Here is a 20,800-nt window from a genome sequence, read left to right as displayed (position 1 = left end):
TAAAAGTAGTAGGAATGGGATCCTTGTCTTGTTTGTGCTCTTAGAAGAAAAGCTTTCAGTCTTTCACCTTTGAGTATGATAACTGTGGGCTTGTCAAATATGGCCTTTATTATGTTAAGGTATGTTTCCTCTGTACCCACTTTGTTGGAGATTTTAATCATAAATGGATGTTGAATTTTGTCTATTTTCTATTCATTGTCCCTAGTTTCTTGTTTCTTTTTTAAATCTTCCCCACTTTTTTTTTTTTTGCCTTCTGTGGTTTTAATTGTATATCTCATAGGATTCCATTTCCTCTCCTCTCTTAGCACATCAATTATATTTTTAAAAGAGCTCCTTAAGCAGTTGTCCTAGAGTTCATAGTATACATTTACAACTAATTTGGTTGTAGTCTAGTTTGAATTAACTAGACTAAACTAACTGAACTAAAGTAGAACTAATCTAGTTTATTTTCATCGGGTATTGGAAGACATACAGACATGGTAATAACTGTCATGCAGGAAGAAGTTTAACATACAGTTCCCTAGAAACAGAAGACATGCCATGCAGGGGCCATATGAGGGGCCATACGAGGGTTGTTCAGGCAGTGTAGGGAACATGGGGGAAATGTGGACAAGAGCCTCTGTTGTTTCTTTAGGGAGGAATGGGTAAGGCAAAGTAAGCAGTCTTAGGATTGGCTAGTTTGAATAATTTCAGCAGGCTTTCTTGCATAGAGGCTGTACCTAGTTTTCTGGTACCTGTCTCTGATGTGATTTTGGCAGGTGGAGAGTGGCTTAGAGTATGTGAGCCTGACAAAGGGGTGGTATGGCTTATGGGCCCTAGGTTGACTGGTTTGCATTTGAAAGGCACACTTGTGGGTAAGTTGTTTACTATCTTAATTGGGTAACTCTGAGAGGGGCAGTCTAGCATTGGAAAGGCCCCAGATATCAAAGCCTCACAATACAGAAAATCAAAGGCATTGTTAATACAATTAGCCCATTAATACAATTTGATTCATATTACCAAATTTTAGGGGTAATAAAAGAGGAGACTTTTACAGAGTAGGGCATAAGTTGTGCTAAAGAGCATAGAAAATATTTTATTATGAGAGTAAAAGGGAGAAACATAGGTAGAAGTATAAGGAATCCTTGTAGGATTTAGTAGCATAACTAAATTAAAGTACCTCATATATAATGAGTCTTTGTATACATGAAGGCAAGACACATCATGGATCATGGATACCATCTCTGAACTGTTCTTTACTTGCCACCTGCTTACAGTGCTGTAGCCTGGGTCATCAGGAACCTATCACTTTTTTTAAGACTTATTTTTTAAAAAGAGTTTTAGGTTCACCACAAAACTGAGGGGAAGGTACACAGATTACCCAGATACTACCTGCCCCCACACATGCACAGCCTCCCCCATTATCCACATCCCTCACCAGAATGGTATATGTTTTACTAAGAATGAACCTACATTGACCCATCAAAATCACCCAAAGTCCATTGTTTACCTTAGGGCTCAATCTTGGTGTTGTACATGAGTTTGGACAAAAGATGATAGGCATCTATCATCATGGTAGTATTATATGAAGTGTTTTCAATGCCCTAAAAATCCTCTGTGTTCTGCCTATTAATTTCTCCCCTCCCTGCCTGCAACTACAGACCTTTTTACTGTCTCCACAATTTTGTTTTTTCTGGAATCTCATGTAGTTGGAATCATAACAGTATGTAGCTTTGCCCTTTTCACTTAGTAATATGCACTCAAGCTTTCTCCATTTCTTTTCATGACTTCATAGCTCATTTCTTTTTAGTGCTGAATAATATTCCATTGTCTGAAATATGCCACAGTTTATTTATCTGTTCACCTATTGAAGGACATCGTGGTTGCTTGCGAGTTTTGGGAATTATGAATGAAGATTCTGTAAACATTTGTGTAGAAATTGGAAATGATCCAAAGGAGAACAGTAATACCTACTGAGGGTTATTAATTTTCTGTTGCTATGTAACAAAGTATACCAAAACTTAGCAGATGAAAACAATACAGTTCTGTAGGTCAAGAATCTAAGTGGGTGAAGTCAAGGTGTCAAGTAAGGCTGTCGTTATCTCAGGGTTCAACATGGAGAGATTTTGCTTCCAGACTTAGTAATTTGGCTGTGGCAGACCTCATAAAATCTGTTTCCAAACTCGTGCATGTGGACCTCTCTTCAGGCTTACTTCATGACATCATAGCTGGCTTCACCTAGAGAGATTGAGTAAGACATAGAATCCAAGAAGTCAGTCTTTTATTTTTTCTTTTATTTTTTTTCTTCTACCACATCCCACAGGAAACCAAGAAGTCAGTCTTTTTATAATCTATCTTAGAAATGATGGCCATCTGTTTTGCTACATTTAGTTAATTAGAAGCAAGTCAATAAGTTCATCCTATACACAACGGAGTAGGAATACACAAGAACATGGATGCCAGGAGGCAGATATCATTGGGACCCATGTTAGGCTGCCTACTACAAATAGAATGTAAAACTGACTATTAAAATAAAAGATTAAAGTCATTTTGTTTAAAATAACTCAAAGAAGCAATACAATATGATGTTTGAGACTCTATTAGATTAGCTTAGGTAGCTGGTATTGTCATTAAGTATTAGTATTTTGAAATTAAACTATTGTGTTCACTCATCCATGTTTAATAAGTCTATGATCCCTATGCTCATATAATTCTACTACAGTTGCATTTACATAGGCATCTTGGATGCATTGATTTTAAAAATGAATTTTATGTACTAATAATATTATTTAGCATAGTATACACTAATTTTTTATTATAGTAAATTTATCATAGTATACTATAGGATTCTTAGCTAATTCTTTTCTTTTTCCTTATATTTAGTATCCAGAGGGTTTATCCTTGGAGTCATACACTGTCAGTATCGTGCAGTTGCTTGGCTTTAATCTGGGATTGAGTTATGATGATCCTGACACTTGCCATTGTTCAGGAGATGTTTGCACAATGTCACCTAAAGCAGTGTAAGATAATTTTCTTTATTGTACATATTCCTTTAAAAAATTTTGTTTTGTTTTGTTTTTTTTTTTGGTTAGGAACTTTTATACTTCTATTAACCAAACAGAAGTAATTAACAATTATAGAACTCTATACCCAACAACTACAGAATACATTCTTTTCAAGTACAATGGAACATGCACCAAAATAGGCCCAACCCTCTCCCAGGTCTCTCCATGCCTGGTGGAACTCTCTTCCTCATTCTTACATTCTGGAGTCTGGCTTCTATTTTTCTTCCCTTGCCATTTTGAAAGCACCCTCTAGGGGAAAAACCATATGAACTGTGTAATTTCAGTGACTTTGCATAAAGCTAAAGGCTTTGATATTTGCATTTAAAACTGGCATTGTACAATATAAGAATGAATAGTATAATACATATTAATAATTAATAATTTTTTTATTTAGAAAGACATTAAATTGTAAATAAATAACACCATGACCCATTGAGAAAGAGACTGCTGAAGAAAGGAAAAAACATCTTATTTTAGTGCCATTAGTAATACAATTTCCCTGCTTTATAAATAGGGGGCCCTACATTTCCATTTTGCTTGGGTTCCCCCAAATTATGTGGTCAGTCCTGTTTATCCACACCAAGACTTGGTATGCTCAGTATGTTCAATCTGGATCATTTTAGTTGGTATGTAGTGTAACTTTATATTGGTTTTAATCTGCATTTCCCTCTAAGCTAATGATATTGAATGGTGTTGAATGTATTTTCATGCTTAATAGCTTTGTATATATTCTTTGAAGAAGATCCTATTAAAAAATTTTGTCCATTTTAAAAAATGAAAAAAGATTTTCACAGTTTTACTGAGTTTTAAGAATTGTTTATATATTCTGGCTATGAGTTCTTTACCAGATATATGATTTTCAAATATTTCTTCCTTATAGTGCCTTTTTTAAGAAAATGTTTTAATTTTGATGAAGTATAATTTATCAATTTTTTATATGTCTTTATTAATTTGGGTTTTCTTTAATTTTTCTCAGCAATGTATTGTTTTTTACAGTTTACATTTCTTGTACTTGTTTTGTTAGATTTATCCTTAAATATATATTTTTTTACTATTATGAATAGCATTGTTTTCTTAATTTCATTTTCAGATTTTTCATTGCTAGTTCATTTTATGTACTGCCAATCCAGTGGAAGTCTTTTCTGGTAGGCAGGTTACTATTACTGGGTCCCCTGTCAGTATTAGTCTGGCCTAATACCTAATCAATACTGGGGTTTCCTCTTAGAAGGATATGAGGTACAGCTAGAACAGTATAGGTTCACTTACAACCTTTCTGCTGTTTTGCTGTGATCCAACTGTGTAATTTCTGGCCAGGGGTTTCAGGCTTTAAATAATTTGTAAGTATTTAGTTTCTACACAACTTTATCATCTGCCAAGAATTTAAAAATCACATTCTCTGTTCAAGCTGTTGATGCTGGGATCCATATTTAGTTTTATAAGCTTTTTCTTGTTTTAGATTTGTTTTGAGTTTTGGCTCATGAATTTTGTATGTTGATAAGAAGTGTAAGAGTGGAGTGTTAATAAATTTCAGTTTAGTTCTGTAATGTCAAGAATTTAAAAATTAAGGGGCACCTGGGTGGCTCAGTTGGTTAAGCATCTGACTCTTGATTTGGGCTCAGGTCATGATCTCAGGATCGTGAGATTGACCCTGGTCCTATTCCACATTGGGTGTGGAGCCTGCTTAAGGTTCTCTCTCTCTGGGGGAAGGTGTTAGGGTGTGTGGGGGGGGGAGGAGTTAAGATGGCAGAGGAGTAGAGGGACCCTGAGATTGTCCTGTCCCTCAAACACAGCTAGATAGTTATCAAATCATTCTGAACACCCAAGAAATCAATCAGAGTTCTGAGAGAAAACAATCTGTAAGTCTATAAGTAGAAAAGTGACCACCTTTTGGAAGGTAGGAGGTGTGTAAGTTCACTTGGGGGTAGATATAGCTGTGGATCCAGCAGTGGGGAAGGAGCCCAATTATGGCTGCTATTGCAAGGTATTGGAAGATGCAGAGCACAAAATCTGAACCTTTGGAAGTTTGCTACTATCTGGAATGTACCTGGCTTAAAGGTACTCAGGTTGTGAAGATGGGTGGAATCCCAGGAATGACAGTGTGGTCTGAGGAACCCCTGGGTCACAGGAAGAATGGGTGGTGCCAAGGTGATGTGCTGTTTCCAGGCATGGGACCCAGGAAGCCAGAGGAGAGCAGTTGGTCTTCGTGCTGGCTTTCTGCTATAAACTGAACTTCCTTATGGTCGTGTAACCGCTTTCCTGGATGGCCGGCAAGCATGGTGAGACCCTCCCCAAGAGAAACAGTGCAGGTCCACACCACAGGAGTCCCTGAAATTTGGAGTTTTGAAACTCAGTTGCATGCCTAAGATAAAACAGCTCAGACATGGGCAGGGTGAACAGAGTTCAGATGGAAACAGAGGACACAAGTAGGGTGACTTATTGCTCTTCTGTGAGGATTCACTGAAGAGTAGGGGGTGCGAACGTTCAGCTCAGAGCCTAGAGAGCAGGGCACAGCAATTTTCATCCTGACCATCAGTGCTGAAAGCCTTCAGGGAACAAAACAGCACCACCTAGTGAAGGCCATGACGACACACACCTACCCCTGCAGCCCCCTTGTGCCCTAGGGACACATTCCCACAGAAACAAGTCAGCCTGAGAATCAGCACAGCAGGCCTCTCCCCCAGAAGACCAGCACAAATAACTAGCTGGCACCAAGATTACTAATCACAGAGTGCTGAAAGCTTTAGCTCTAGGGGAAATAGGATGTAGCTTCCTTTTTACTTTTATTCTTTTATTATTATTATTATTATTTTCATTTATTATATTTTACAATTCCTTTTAAAATCTTTTATTTTTTAATTTTTATTTTTACATATATGTGTGTGTGTATATATATATATATAATTTTTTTGTTTATTTTTATTTTATTTTATTTTATTTTTTTTATTTTGGGACATAGATTGTTTAACAAGCAGACCAAAACACACCCAGTATTTAGTATTTTTTGGGTTTCTTGTTTTTTTCCCCCCGTTTTTCTTTGTTTTACTTTGTTGTTGTTATTTGTTTATTCTTTTTTCTTTTCTTTTTTTTTTTTCTGGACAAAATGATGAGATGGAGGAATTCACCCCAAAAGAAAGAACATGAGATAGAACTCATGGCCAGGGATTTAATCAATATAGATATAAGATGTTTGAACTAGAATTTAAAACAACAATTATAAGGATACTAGCTGAGCTTGAAAAAAGCATAGAAGACACTAGAGAATCCCTTACTATAGAGATAAAATAACTAAAATCTAGACAGGCCAAAATTAAAAATGCTATAAACCAAGATGCAAACCCAAGTGGAGGCCATAAACACAAGGATGTATGAAACAGAAGAGTGAATCAGTGATGTAGAAGATAAAATTATGCAAAATAATGAAGCTGAAAAGAAGAGGGAGAGAAAACTATTAGATCATGAAGGCAGACTTAGGGAACTCAGCAATTCCATAAAGTGAAATGATATCCATATCATAGGAGTACCAAAAGAAGAAAAGGGACAGAAGGTTTATTTGAACAAATTATAGCTGAGAACTTCCCTAATCTGGGGAAGGAAACAGGCATTCAAGTCTAAGAGGCACAGAGAACTCCTCACAAAATCAACAAAAACAGGTCAATACCCATGACATATCATAGTGAAACTTGTAAAACCCAAAAGACTCCATCCAAAAATTGCTAGAACTCATACAGGAATTCAGCAAAGTGGCAGGATATAAAATCAATGCACAGAAATTACTTGCATTTCAATACATTAAGAATGAGTCAGAAGAATGAGAAATCAAGGAATTGATCCCATTTACAATTGCACTGAAAACTATAAGATACCTAGGAATAAACCAAACCAAAGAGGTAAAGGATCTGTACTCTGAAAACTATAAAACGCTTATGAAAGAAATTGAGGAAGACACAAAAAAATGGAAAAAGATTCCATGCTCATGGATTGCAAGAACAAATATTGTTAAAATGTCTATACTACCCAAAACAATCTACACATTCAATGCAATCCCTATCAAAATAAAACCAGCATTTTTCACAGAGCTGGAACAAACAATCCTAAAATTTGTATACAACCAGAAAAGACCCTGAACAGCCAAAGTAATGTTGAAAAAGAAATGCACAGCTGGAGGCATGACAATTCCAGACTTCAAGCTGTATTACAAAGCTGTAATCATCAAGACAGTATGGTACTGGCAGAAAAACAGACACATAGATCAATAGAACAGAATAGAGAGCCCAGAAATGGACCCTCAACTCTATGGTCAACTAATCTTCAACAAAGCAGGAAAAAAATATCCAATGGAAAAAAGACAGTCTCTTCAATAAATGGTGCTTGGAAAATTGGACAGCCAAATGCAGAAGTATGATACTGGCACAAAATAGACACATAGGTCAATGGAAGAGAATAGAGAACCCAGAAATAGACCCTCAACTCTATGGGCAACTAGGCTTCGACAAAGCAGGAAAAAATATCCAATGGAAAGAAGACAGTCTCTTCAACAAATGGTGTTGGGAAAATTGGATAGCCACATGCAGAAGTGAAACTGGACCATTTTCTTACACAATACACAAAAATAGACTCAAAATGGATGAAAAACCTAAATGTGAGACAGGAATCCATCAAGATCCTAGAGGAGAACACAGGCAGCAACCTCTTTGACCTTGGCTGCAGCAACTTTTTGATAGACACGTCTCCAAAGGCAAGGGAAACAAAAGCAAGATTGAACTATTGGGACTTCATCAAGATAAAAAGCTTTTGCACGTCAAAGGAAACAGTTGACAAAACTAAAAGGCAACCTACCAAATGGAAGAAGATATTTGCAAATGTCTTATAAGATAAAGGGCTATTCACAGCGCTTACCAGAACACATACCCTCCCCAGTGTCCATCACCCAGTCACCCCATCCCTCCCACCTCAGATCTGTACCTCTGAAACAAATAATGCAATATATGTTAAGAAAGAAAAAAAGAAGAAGAAGAATGTAGCAGGAGGGGAAGAATGAAGGGGGGGAAATCGGAGGGGGAGAAGAACCATGAGAGACAATGGACTCTGAAAAACAAACTGAGGGTTCTAGAGGGGAGGGGGTTGGGAGGATGGGTTAGCCTGGTGATGGGTATTGAGGAGGGCACGTTCTGCATGGAGCACTGGGTGTTATGCACAAACAATGAATCATGGAACACTATATCTAAAACTAATGATGTAATGTATGGGGATTAACATAACAATAAAAAAATTTAAATTAAAAAAAAAAAAAAGATAAAGGGCTAGTATCCAAAGTCTATAAGGAACTTATCAAACAACACCCCAAGAACAAAAAATCCAGTCAAGAAATGGGCAGAAGATATGAACAGGCATTTCTCCAAAGAAGACATAGAAATGGCCAACAGACACGTGAAGAAGTGCTCAACATGACTCGACATCAGGGAAATACAAATCAAAACCACAACAAGATACCGCTTCAAACCTGTCAGAATGGCTAAAATTAACAACTGAGGAAACAACAAATGTTGGTAAGGATAAGGGAAAGGGGAACCCTCTTACACTGTTGGTGGGAATGCAAACTGGTGCAGCCACTCTGGAAGGCAGTATGAAGGTTTCTCAAAACCCTAAAAATAGAACTACCCTACTACCCAGCAATTGCACTACTAGGTATTTATCAAAAGGATATAAAAATAGTGATTTGAAGGGGCACATGGACCCCGATGTTTATAGCAGCAATGTCCACAATAGCCAAAATATGGAAAGAGCCTAGATGTCCATCAATAGATGAATGGATAAAGAAGTTGTTGTATATATATGGTGGAATATTACTTAGCCATCAAAAAGAATGAAATCTTGCCATTTGTGAAGACATGGATGGAACTAGAGGGTATTAGGCTAAGCAAAATATGTCAGTCAGAGAAAGACAAATATCATATGATTTCACTCAGATGTGGAATTTAAGAAACAAAACAGATGAACAGGGGAAGGAAAGGAAAAATAAAATAACATAAAAAAGAGAGGGGCAAACCATAAGAGACTCGTATCTGTAGAGAACAAACTGAAGGTTGCTGGAGGGGCGTTGGGTGGGAGGATGGGGTAACTGGGTGATGGACATTAAGGAGGGCACTTGATGTTATATGCACTGGGTGTTATATGCAACTGATGAATTACTAAATTCTAACCCTGAAACAACACACTACATGTTAAGTAACTTGAATTTAAATTTAAAAAATCATATTAAAAAATGACTCTCTCTCTCCTCCCTCTGCCCCTCCCCTGCTTTCTTTCTCTTAGAAAAAAAAGGATTTAAAAATTAAAAAATGGATTGGTTAAAAAATACATGAAAGCACAATTCATAGTTCATGAAAGTATGTTTATAGCAGCAATGTCCAACATTTTTGTATATTGACTTTTTGTGGTACAAACGTGCTAAACTCATTAGAATTTTCAGATTTGATTTGTTGATTCCTTAAGAATTTCTATAAACAAAATTTTGTCATCCATGAAGAACAATTTTATTTTTTCCTTTTCATCTATTTGTATGTAATTCCTTTTTCTTGCTAACTGAATTTGAAATATTTCAGTCCAACTGTGGTGAGAGTGTTCTTTACCTTGTTCTCAATCTTAAGGGAAAAGCATTCAGTTTTTCATGATAAGTATGATGTTAACTATAGTTTTTTTCTTTAATAAAGATCTTCTCTTCCAAAGTAGTAACTTTTATTCCCTTCTATATTATGTTGGTTTTTCCCATCATTTTACCATTCCACTTGTTTCATATATTTTTTTCCTGATGTTCATGGTTTTTTGCTCCTAACAGGCACTTGGTCTACTTTTTACTACATACGTGTTGCCTAGGAGAATGCTCAGTAAATATGTTGCAAACAGTGACCAAATCAGCTCAGTATATTTTCTCATTATTTCATTTTATCCTTTGATTACTGATTCTATTTCTTTGCTCGTTATGGGTCTGTTCAGGTTTTCAATTTCTTCCTGTTTCAGTTTTGGTAGTTTATATATTTCTAGGAATGTATCCATTTCTTCCATACTGCCTAATTTGTATTTCTTCAGTGTCAAACAACAGGTTTTTATTTCAAATGTTCAATTATGTTGAGCAAAAGCTCTAAAATGTACTATTAAAATTAATACAAAGATGTTTATATTGTCATTAAAAGAATTTTATTATATTAAAAAAATAAGTTAATACTGAGGATTAAAATGTAAAATTCGATTGTTTGTCATTGGGAAAGTAAATAAAATGAACACAGTTCTTATGTTTAAAGATTTAATAAAGTTCATAAGATAGATAAATAATAGGTCTTGTTTAAAACAGGATGAAATGCAATAAAAAGATTTTGGATTATTTTTATTACAAGAATTTTCTTGGTGAAATTTAAAAAGTGTGGTAAAACATTAGTATGTTTTGCAATGCAATGAATATTTTTAAAATGTGCTTATTTTTTTCCATAATGCTTTTTAGACCTCTTTTCAAAACACCATACATTAGTGGAAATGCAGAGATATACAGCAATAATTTTTGTCATATCCATATTTTTAAATATTTTAGGCAGTCTGGGGGTGTAAAGGAGTTTAGCACCTGTAGTTTGGATGACTTTAAATACTTAGCTTCACATTCTGGCTTTGAATGTCTTCAGAACATCCTTCCTGAAATGCCAGTTTATAAACAAGGACAGAGGAGGGTATGTGGCAATGGACAATTGGAACAAGGTGAACAGTGTGATTGTGGCTCTGTAGAGGTTAGTAGAAATTTTTTCAATTTTAAAAAATTTCCTATATATATGTGTATATAGGTAAAAAATGTGTATATATGTGTTTAATAGGTAAAAAAGAAGATGAAGACCTTGTCTTTTAGAAAAATAAATTTGAAAAAGACCTACTTTGGGGAAGATGGAAGCCTTTAAGTTTCCTAATTTTGCTATTTTTTTTGAAGTGGACGGCAAAAGCCTTTTAGATAACTTTTACCTTCATAGATTGCCTTCTGACATTCTTTAGTGTATCTGTCAACTCCAAATTCATAATTAGTTACCACAAAGGTTGTCTAAGGTGTTGAAGAAATATACCTTTAACAACAAGCAGTAACAAAAACAGACAAAAACAGACAGGAAAATCTAAAGGCAATAGACTGTTACCAGTGGAATAGCAAAATGCATTGTTTGCTATATAAAGTGAAAAGTTTTCTATTGACAGGTGATGCCAATTAAAAGTATTTTTTAAAAAATCTATCACCTGTAGAAAATATAAAAATGTACAACTAAGATCAAACTGAAAGAAAGATGAAAGATGATAAAGAGGTATTGACAATAAAGTAGTCATATGAAAACTCTGAGATAGCAATTATAAAATATGAAATATTATTTAAAATATAGTAATATATATTATATATTATTAAAATAAATAACATATAAAGATATACATTATATATTGAGGTATACATATAGATGTATATATATATCTGTAGATGTATATATATATACATGTATATACATATATATATACATATAGATGTATATATGTATTATAAATGTGTGTGTGTGTGTGTGTGTATATATATATATATTTAATGGCACTGGAACACATTTAAAAGAAGAAAGAAACCAGAGGAGAGTTTACTCTTGAAAAATTGCAGCTGGAATTAGTAAGGATTGTGAGTTTATGTCTTTCTAGCCTAAGAGTGCTCCTCTACCTCCACAGCTGTGGCAGAATTAAATAGCTGTGGAAAATTGCAGCTCTACTGATTCAGTGTGTGAGAGAACAGATTTCAGAGATGAGAGCCACTGGAAATTTAAAGGGAAAACCCTGAAAGTGAGAGAACTGTGAAAGTGGTAAAACCTAAAATCTGATGATTAATTTTACACATACTTGGCTGACTGCTAAAATATGCATGGCCCAGAAATACCCCATGGGGCAAAAAATGTAGGGTGAGACCCTTAAAAAACACAGGGGAACCAGGAGAGCCCTGTGAGTTTGAGACTGGGACTACAATTGGAAATAAAAGAGGAATCTTAAGAAATAAGGAAATTAGAGATAGTTTGTACTCTGAAATCTAAGTGCTATCTCTACCTAAATCCTTGGCTGAATGTCACACTACATCAGGGAATCAGGCTAAAAATTCAGCAGTTGGAAGCCATATGAATTGACCAGAGATAGCTGTGGCACACTGTAGGGGAGACAAAGCTTACAGTTTGTGCCCAGGTTACTTAACTCCCTACTAGACAAAAAAAAAAAAAAAAACCAAAAAACAAAAAAACCCAGAGGACAGCTAAATACAGGCGTTATATCATTGCATCTATAATGTTTAACTTATTAACCAAAAATTTACTAGACATTCAGAGAATTAGGAAAATGTGAACTATATTTAGGAAATTATGCAGTTAAGGGAAAATGACTCTGAAAAGTCCAAGATATTATATTTAGCAGTTAAAGACTTCACAGTAGTTATTTTGAATATATTAGGAGCATTAAAGGAAATTATGTTCAAATAATTTAAGGAAAAATTATCTTAGTGAGTGAGCAGCTAGAGAATCTCAACAGATATATGTTAAATATAAAAAAACATATAAAGTCTAGAAGTGAAAAGTACAACAAATGAAATAAAACAAAAGCAGAAGAATCAATGAACTTGACCAAAAGCAGAATAATCAATGAACTTGATTAATAGAACAATAAGAACATATAATCTATGGACCAGAGAGAAAAAGAGTTGAAGAAAAATAACAAAACCTTAGACACCTGAGAGGAAATATTAAGTACCCAATGTAGGTGTAAGGATTTCAAGATAAAGAAAAGAGAAAGTAAGTGGCAGAAAATATATCTGCAGGAATAATGCTGATTATTTTCCAAATTTGAAGGAAAACATTTACTTACAGATCCAAGATGCTCAGCATTATAACTATAAGCAGATAGACACAAAAAACTATAAGCAGATAGACACAAAAAAATCCACTTTTATACACAGATCAATAAACCCCCCCCAAAGTCCCAAGATAAAAAGAAAACTTAATTTCAGCCTAAAAAAAAGACACATTAGGTACAGGATACAATGATACAAAATATAGCTGGCTTATAACCAATAATGGAGGTCAGTTGACTTTGAAATGACAAACTAAAAGTGCTGAAAGAAAAAAAGTCAAGAATCAAGGTATCTATACTCAAAGATATTATTCCTTAAAATGGAAGAAAATAAAGTCTCAGTTAAGCAAAAGCTGAGACAATATGTCACAGTAAACTTGCACTACAGAAAATTCTATGAATTTAAAATGTTTTAGGCTTAAGTGCTAATGCAGTAGATGATCAGTCTGATCGACAAGAGGATGAACACAGGAATTGGTAAATATGTGGGTGAATATAAATAATTATATGTATGCTTTTTCTTTTCTGCTCTTAATTTTACTAACTACATTGTATACATGCACAGATATGTAAATACATATACTTATTCATTATGCATTCATATATACATAATACATATATGTGCATATAAATATGTATTTACATGTATATATGTACACATATACACATGTATAGTTATGTTTGTGTTTATGGATGCATATGTGTATATATGCATATAAACACAGATATACATACATATGCACATATACACAATTATGTGTATATATGTGTGTATCTACATACCTACATCTATATAATAACAACAACAGCACTAAATATGGAAGGGTACAATGAGATAAGCTGTTGCAAGGTTTCTATAATTTACCTGAAGAAAATCAGTATTAACTTTAAGTAGATTATAGTATTTTAAAGATACTGTAGGGGGGTGGAGCAAGATGGCGGAGGAGTAGGAGACCTGGATTTCCTCTGGTCTCAGGAATTCAGCTGGATAGGGATCAAACCATTCTGAACACCTATGAACTCAACAGGAGATCGAAGAAAAGAATAGCAACAACTCTCTGAACAGAAAACTGAGCACTTTCTGGAAGGTAGGACATGCGGAGAAGTGAATCCGAGGCGATATTCGGGAAGATAGATGGCGAGGGGAGGGGGCCTCTGTTGGCCGCTTCTGGCAAGTGATAGAGCCATGGAGCACAAAATCGGGACTTTTAGAAGTGGGCTCCGCTGAGGGACGTCACTCCAGTGGCTAAGCGGGGGGTGGAACCCTCGCGGGACAGTGTGGTCTCAGGACCCTCGGGGTCACAGAAAGACCGGGGGTGCCTGAGTGCGGCAGAGCTCCCAGGTATCGGAGCAGGGAAGCCGGCTGCAGAGGTGGAGCCCAGGCGCGGGCTCTCAGCTCGGGGTTGCCATAAACTGTGATCCGCGGCACAGTCGGGCCACTGCTCCTCCAGCAGGGACCCAACAAGCGGCAGATCCGGGGAGACTCACCTCCTCCCCCCGGGAGGAGAGGTGCGGGAGCGCACCGCGGGGATCTGCTGGGTTTGGAGACTCCACCCGGGGTTGGGTGCCAGAGATAGAAACGCGCGGTCACAGGCCGGGTGAGCATGGAGTGCGGCCGGAGACCGGGGAGACGGGAGTGACTGACTGCTTTTCTCTGGGGGTGCACTGAGGAGCGGGGCCAGAGTTCTCGGCTCCTTCGGGGCGGAGATTGGGAGGCCGCCATTTTCACTCTCGGCCTCCAAAACTGTACGGAAAGCTTGCAGGGAACAAAAGCTCCCGAGAGCAAATCTGAGCAGATTACTTAGCCCGACCCGGCAAGGGTGGGGCAATTCCGTGTCAGGCAAAGACATTTGAGAACCACGGCAACAGGCCCCTCCCCCAGAAGATCAGCAAGAACAGCCAGCCAAGACCAAGTTTACCGATCAGTGAGAACGGCAGAACTCCAGCGCTAGGGGAATACTGCACATAGAATCCATGGCTTTTTTACCCCTGATTCTTTAGTCTTTCAAAGTTAATTTTTTTAACTGTCTTTTTCTTTTTGAATTTTTCTTTTTCCCTTTTTCAACCAACATCTTATCCACCCCTTTTTTAAAAAAACATTTTTATTTTTCATTTTTAGAGTCATATTCTATCCCTTCATAGTAGTTACCCTTATTTTTGGCATATATATATAAGTTGTTCTCTCTTTAAAATTTTGAGATACAGTTTCTTCTAACAGATCAAAATATACCCTAAATCTGTAGTGTATGGCTTTGTTCTAGTCTCCTGCCTGATCACATTTTCTCCGTTTTTCTTTTCTTTTTTTTAAATCCTCTTCTTTCTTTATTCAAAGAACTTCTTATCAATTCCTTTTATAAAATTTTTTAAAATTTTCATCTTTACAGTCATATTCCATCCCTTCATCGTATCAACCCTTATTTTTGTACATACATAAGTTTTTCTTTCTTTAAAAATTTGGGAAGCACTTTCTTCTAACAGACCAAAATACACCCAAAATCTAGTGTGTGGCACTGATCTATGCAACAGGCTGATCATATTTAATCATATTCTGTTTTTTTTGTTTTGTTCTGTTTTTGTTTGTTTTTATCTTTTTCTTTTTCTTTCTTTTTCTTTTTTCTTTCTTTCCCCTTTCCCCTGGTTTCAGGTCTTTCTGACTTGTTTAGAGTATATATTCTGGGGACGTTGTTACCCTGTTAGCATTTTGTTATCTCATTCATCTATTCACCTCTGGACAAAATGACAAAACAGAAAAAATCACCTCAACAAAAAGAACAAGAGGTAGTACCGACTGCCAGGGACCTACTCAATACAGACATTAGTACGATGTTGGATCTAGAGTTCAGAATCATGATTTTAAAGATACTAGCTGGGCTTGAAAAAAGCTTGGAAGTTATCAGAGAAACCCTTTCTGGAGAACTAAAAGAATTAAAATCTAACCAAGTTGAAATCAAAAAGGCTATTAATGAGGTGCAATAAAAAATGGGGGCACTAACTGCTAGGATAAATGAGGCAGAAGAAAGAATCAGTGATATAGAAGACCAAATGATGGAAAATAAAGAAGCTGAGAAAAAGAGAGATAAACAACTACTGGATCACGAGGGCAGAATTCGAGAGATAAGCGATACCATAAGATGAAACAACATCAGAATAATTGGGATCCCAGAAGAAGAAGAAAGAGAGGGGCAGAAGGTATATTGGAGCAAATTATAGCAGAGAACTTCCCTAATTTGGGGAAGGAAACAGGCATCAAAATCCAGGAGGCACAGAGAACCCCTCTCAAAATCAATAAAAATAGGTCAACACCCCGACATCTCATAGTAAAACTTACGAGTCTCAGAGACAAAGAGAAAATCCTGAAAGCAGCTTGGGACAAGAGATATGTAACCTACAATGGTAGAAACATTAGATTGGCAACAGACCTATCCACAGAGACCTGGCAGGCCAGAAAGGACTGGCATGATATATTCAGAGCACCAAATGAGAAAAATATGCAGCCAAGAATACTATATCCAGCTAGGTCATCCTTGAAAATAGAAGGAGAGATAAAAAGCTTCCAGGACAAACAAAAATACTCATGAAAGAAATTGAAGACACAAAGAAATGGAAAAACGTTCCATGCTCATGGATTGGAAGAACAAATATTGTGAAGATGTCAATGCTACCTAGAGCAATCTACACATTCAATGCAATCCCCATCAAAATACCATCCACTTTTTTCAAAGCAATGGAGCAAATAATCCTAAAATCTGTATGGAACCAGAAAAGACCTCGAATAGCCAGAGGAATCTTGAAAAAGAAAAGCAAAGCTGTTGGCATCTCAATTCCGGACTTCCAGCTCTATTACAAAGCTGTCATTATCTAGACAGTATGGTACTGGCACAAAAACAGACACATAGATCAATGGAACAGAAGAGAGAGCCCAGAAATGGACCCTCAACTCTATGGTCAACTAATCTTTGACAAAGCAGGGAAGAATGTCCAATGGAAAAAAGACAGTTTCTTCAACAAATGGTGTTGGGAAAATTGGACAGCCACATGCAGAAGAATGAAACGGGACCATTTCCTTACACCACACACAAAAATAGACTCCAAATGGTTGAAAGACCTCAATGTGAGACAAGAGTCCATCAACATCCTAAAGGAGAACACAGGCAGCAACCTCTTCGACCTCAGCCGCAGCAACTTCTTCCTAGAAACATCGCCAAAGGCAGGAGAAGCAAGGGCAAAAATGAACTATTGGGACTTCATCAAGATAAAAAGCTTTTGCACAGCAAAAGAAACAGTCCACAAAACCAAAAGACAACTGACAGAATGGGAGAAGATATTTGCAAATGACATTTCAGATAAAGGGCTAGTATCCAAAATCTATAAAGAACTCATCAAACTCAACACCCAAAGAACAAATGATCCAATCAAGAAATGGGCAGACGACGTGAACAGACATTTTTCCAAAGAAGACATCCAAATGGCCAATAGACACATGAAAAAGTGCTCAACATCGCTCGGCATCAGGGAAATCCAAATCAAAACCTCAATGAGATACCACCTCACACCAGTCAGAATGGCTAAAATTAACAAGTCAGGAAATGACAGATGTTGGCGGGGATGCAGAGAAAGGGGAACCCTCCTACACTGTTGGTGGGAATGCAAGCTGGTGCAACCACTCTGGAAAACAGTATGGAGGTTCCTCAAAAAGTTGAAAATAGAGGTACCATATGATCCAGCAATTGCACTACTGGGTATTTACCCCAAAGATACTAATGTAGGGACCCGAAGGGGTACGTGCACCCCGATGTTTATAGCAGCAATGTCCACAATAGCCAAACTGTGGAAAGAGCCAAGATGTCCATCAACAGATGAATGGATAAAGAAGATGTGGTGTATATACACAATGGAATATTATGCAGCCATCAAAAGGAATGAGATCTTGCCATTTGCAACGACGTGGATAGAAGTGGAGGGGTTATGCTGAGTGAAATAAACCAATCAGAGAAAGACATGTATCATATGACGTCACGGATATGAGGAATTCTTAATCTCAGGAAACAAACTGAGGGTTGCTGGAGTGGGGGGTGGGGTGGGAGGGATGGGGTGGCTGGGTGATAGACACTGGGGAGGGTATGTGCTATGGTGAGCACTGTGAATTGTGCAAGACTGTTGAATCCCAGATCTGTACCTCTGAAACAAATAATGCAATATATGGTAAGAAAAAAAGAAGATAGCAGGAGGGGAAGAATGAAGGGGTGGAAATCGGAGGGGGAAACGAATCATGAGAGACAATGGACTCTGAAAAACAAACTGAGGGTTCCAGAGGGGAGAGGGGTGGAAGGATGGGTTAGCCTGGTGATGGGTCTTAAAGAGGGCACGCTCTGCGTGGAGCACTGGGTGTTATGCACAAACAATGAATCATGGAACACTACATCCAAAACTAATGATGTAATGTATGGTGATTAACATAACAATAAAAATTTAAAAAATCCATGAAAAAAAAGATACTTACTGTACATCTTAGAGCAAATATTGAAAAATTATACAGAGATATAGCTAAAAAAGCCAATAGAAGATTTACTGGGTAAATATTAAACATATTCATCAACACAAAATAAGACAAGAAGGGAAGAATTGAGGAAGAAAAACAAGGTGAGATAAATAGAAACAAACAGCACAATAAGAAATTGAAATACATGCATGTTAACAATTACATTAAATGTAAATAGGCCAGACACTCTATCAAAAGGCAAAAGTTGTCAGACTAGATAAAAATCAAGAAATAATTGCACGCTATCAATAAGGGATACATTTTAACCCCAATACTCTGTATCATAGAAAATAATAGAATGGAAAAGGATATAACAAGCAAACAGTAAATACAAGGAGCTATACTGACTATATTAATACATAAAATAAAGATACAGTAATGCTTCAAAGTGAAAAAAAGGATAAATACAAAAGGAGGATATAACAATAATAAATATATAAACATTTATAAAAATACATTTATATATATATAAACACACATTAAATCTTCAAATTTTATGAAGCAATCACTGGCAGAACTAAAGGGAGAAACTGACAAATCTATCATATTTGGAGATTTATTTCACATCTCTCAGTAACTGATAGAACAACTAGACAAAAAATCAGTAAGGATATAGAAGACCTGAACAAAACTACCTATCACCTTAATATGATGATATTTATAGGCCGCTATATTCAACAGCTTAAATATAAAAATTCAAGAGAACTTGGAATATTCATCAGGATAGAATATTTGAGGCATGAAATAAATCTCAACATATTTATTTTGTGTTGAAAATTAAATTAGAATTCAAGAATAATAAAATATCTTGAAAAGCCCCTAAATATTTGGAAATTAAACTACCACTTCTAAATGACCCTTGGCTCAAAGAAAAATTACAAAAGCAATTTTAGGATATATTTTTAACAGTATACAAATTTAGGGGCGCCTGGGTGGCTCAGTCGTTAAGTGTCTGCCTTCGGCTCAGGTCATGATCCCAGGGTCCTGGGATCGAGCCCCGCATCGGGCTCCCTGCTCCGCGGGAAGCCTGCTTCTCCCTCTCCCACTCTCCCCGCTTGTGTTCCCTCTCTTGCTGTGTCTCTCTCTGTCAAATAAATAAATAAAATCTTAAAAAAAAAATAACAGTATACAAATTTAACAGAACATCAAAATCAATGGGATTCAGGTAAAACAGTGTTACAAGGAATATCACTAGCTATAAATGCTTATATTGAAGAAGAAAGGTCTAAAATTATTTAGAATGCTACTTAAGGTAGCTAAAATATTAGTCTAAGTTAATTTATCTAAAGTAAAAAGAAGGAAATAATGATAAAGATAAAAGTAGAAATTAATGAGATAGAAATCAGAGAATGAAAATCAATGACAATGAAAGTCAGGGCTTTGAAAATAATCAATATACTTGATAAACCCCTTGCTGTGCTGGTGGAGAAATGAAAGAAAGAAGAAATTCCCAGTATCAGGAATGGAAGAGGGTCCATTACTTACTACACATCCTACATATTTTTAAAATAAGGAATATTAAAAACTACTTTATGTAAATGAATTTGGCAATTTAGATGAAATTGGCAAGTTTCTTAAAAGACATTATCATAACTGATGTGAGAGAAGATATCATTTGAATTTGTCTATTTGTTTACAGAATTGTACACATAAAGACTGCTGTGATCCTAGGATATGTGTAAAGAAAAAGGGTAAACAATGTGGTTCTGGGGAATGCTGCACACTAGATTGCAAGGTAAGAAGCAATCTGGTAAGAAGCAATCTATTTTATAGTAGCTCAGCATTAAATTTCTTGAAATACTTGTTTCCAAGAGATGAGAAGCATGTCAATACCCTATCAGCCCTTTGCACTGTATTATATCCAAGCACATTGGACCCCTCTTACACTTTAGTCCATTCAGTAATCTGTTATTTCCAGGACTCTCATGTACATAATGCCTGATGATTCTTCTCTCCTGACTTGAATTCCCATCTTTATATCTTATTACAAATCTTTCTTGTACCCATTGAGATATTTCTGCAATCAACATACACCTGAAGCAACCCTCTTAAGGTCTTCTTTTCTTTTCTTTTTTACTTTAAATCAATTAGCCAACATATAATATATTATTAGTTTCCGATGTAGAGTTCAGTAATTCATCAGTTGCATGCAACACCCAGGTCTTATTTTCTAACACCATACACCACATGGGGTCAAGAAGTTAGATTAGTTTTTTGTTTGTTTGTTTGTTTTTGTTAACTAAATTCTCTTCACTGTCTTCTGGTAAAGTCTGCTGTTCCTTTGCAATTCAGTTATTGTTACAATCGACCAATCCCTCTTTATTGAAAGTAT

General features: G+C 36.2%; 1 protein-coding gene across 1 annotated transcript in view; it reads left to right on the top strand.

Moving 5' to 3' along the window:
- The window catches only part of LOC118552477 (disintegrin and metalloproteinase domain-containing protein 5-like), a 163,394-nt gene that overhangs the window by 52,842 nt on the left and 89,752 nt on the right, over positions 1 to 20,800 (top strand). Inside the window, exons 8-9 of the mRNA XM_036118922.2 lie at positions 10,715 to 10,816; positions 20,108 to 20,203. Of these exons, the coding sequence (XP_035974815.2) occupies positions 10,715 to 10,816; positions 20,108 to 20,203 (198 nt within the window). The remainder of the gene's footprint in view (positions 1 to 10,714; positions 10,817 to 20,107; positions 20,204 to 20,800) is intronic.

The sequence above is a fragment of the Halichoerus grypus genome, chromosome 3 (assembly GCF_964656455.1).
Source record: "Halichoerus grypus chromosome 3, mHalGry1.hap1.1, whole genome shotgun sequence".
NCBI lineage: Eukaryota > Metazoa > Chordata > Mammalia > Carnivora > Phocidae > Halichoerus > Halichoerus grypus.
This window is presented reverse-complemented; position numbering and strand designations above follow the sequence as displayed.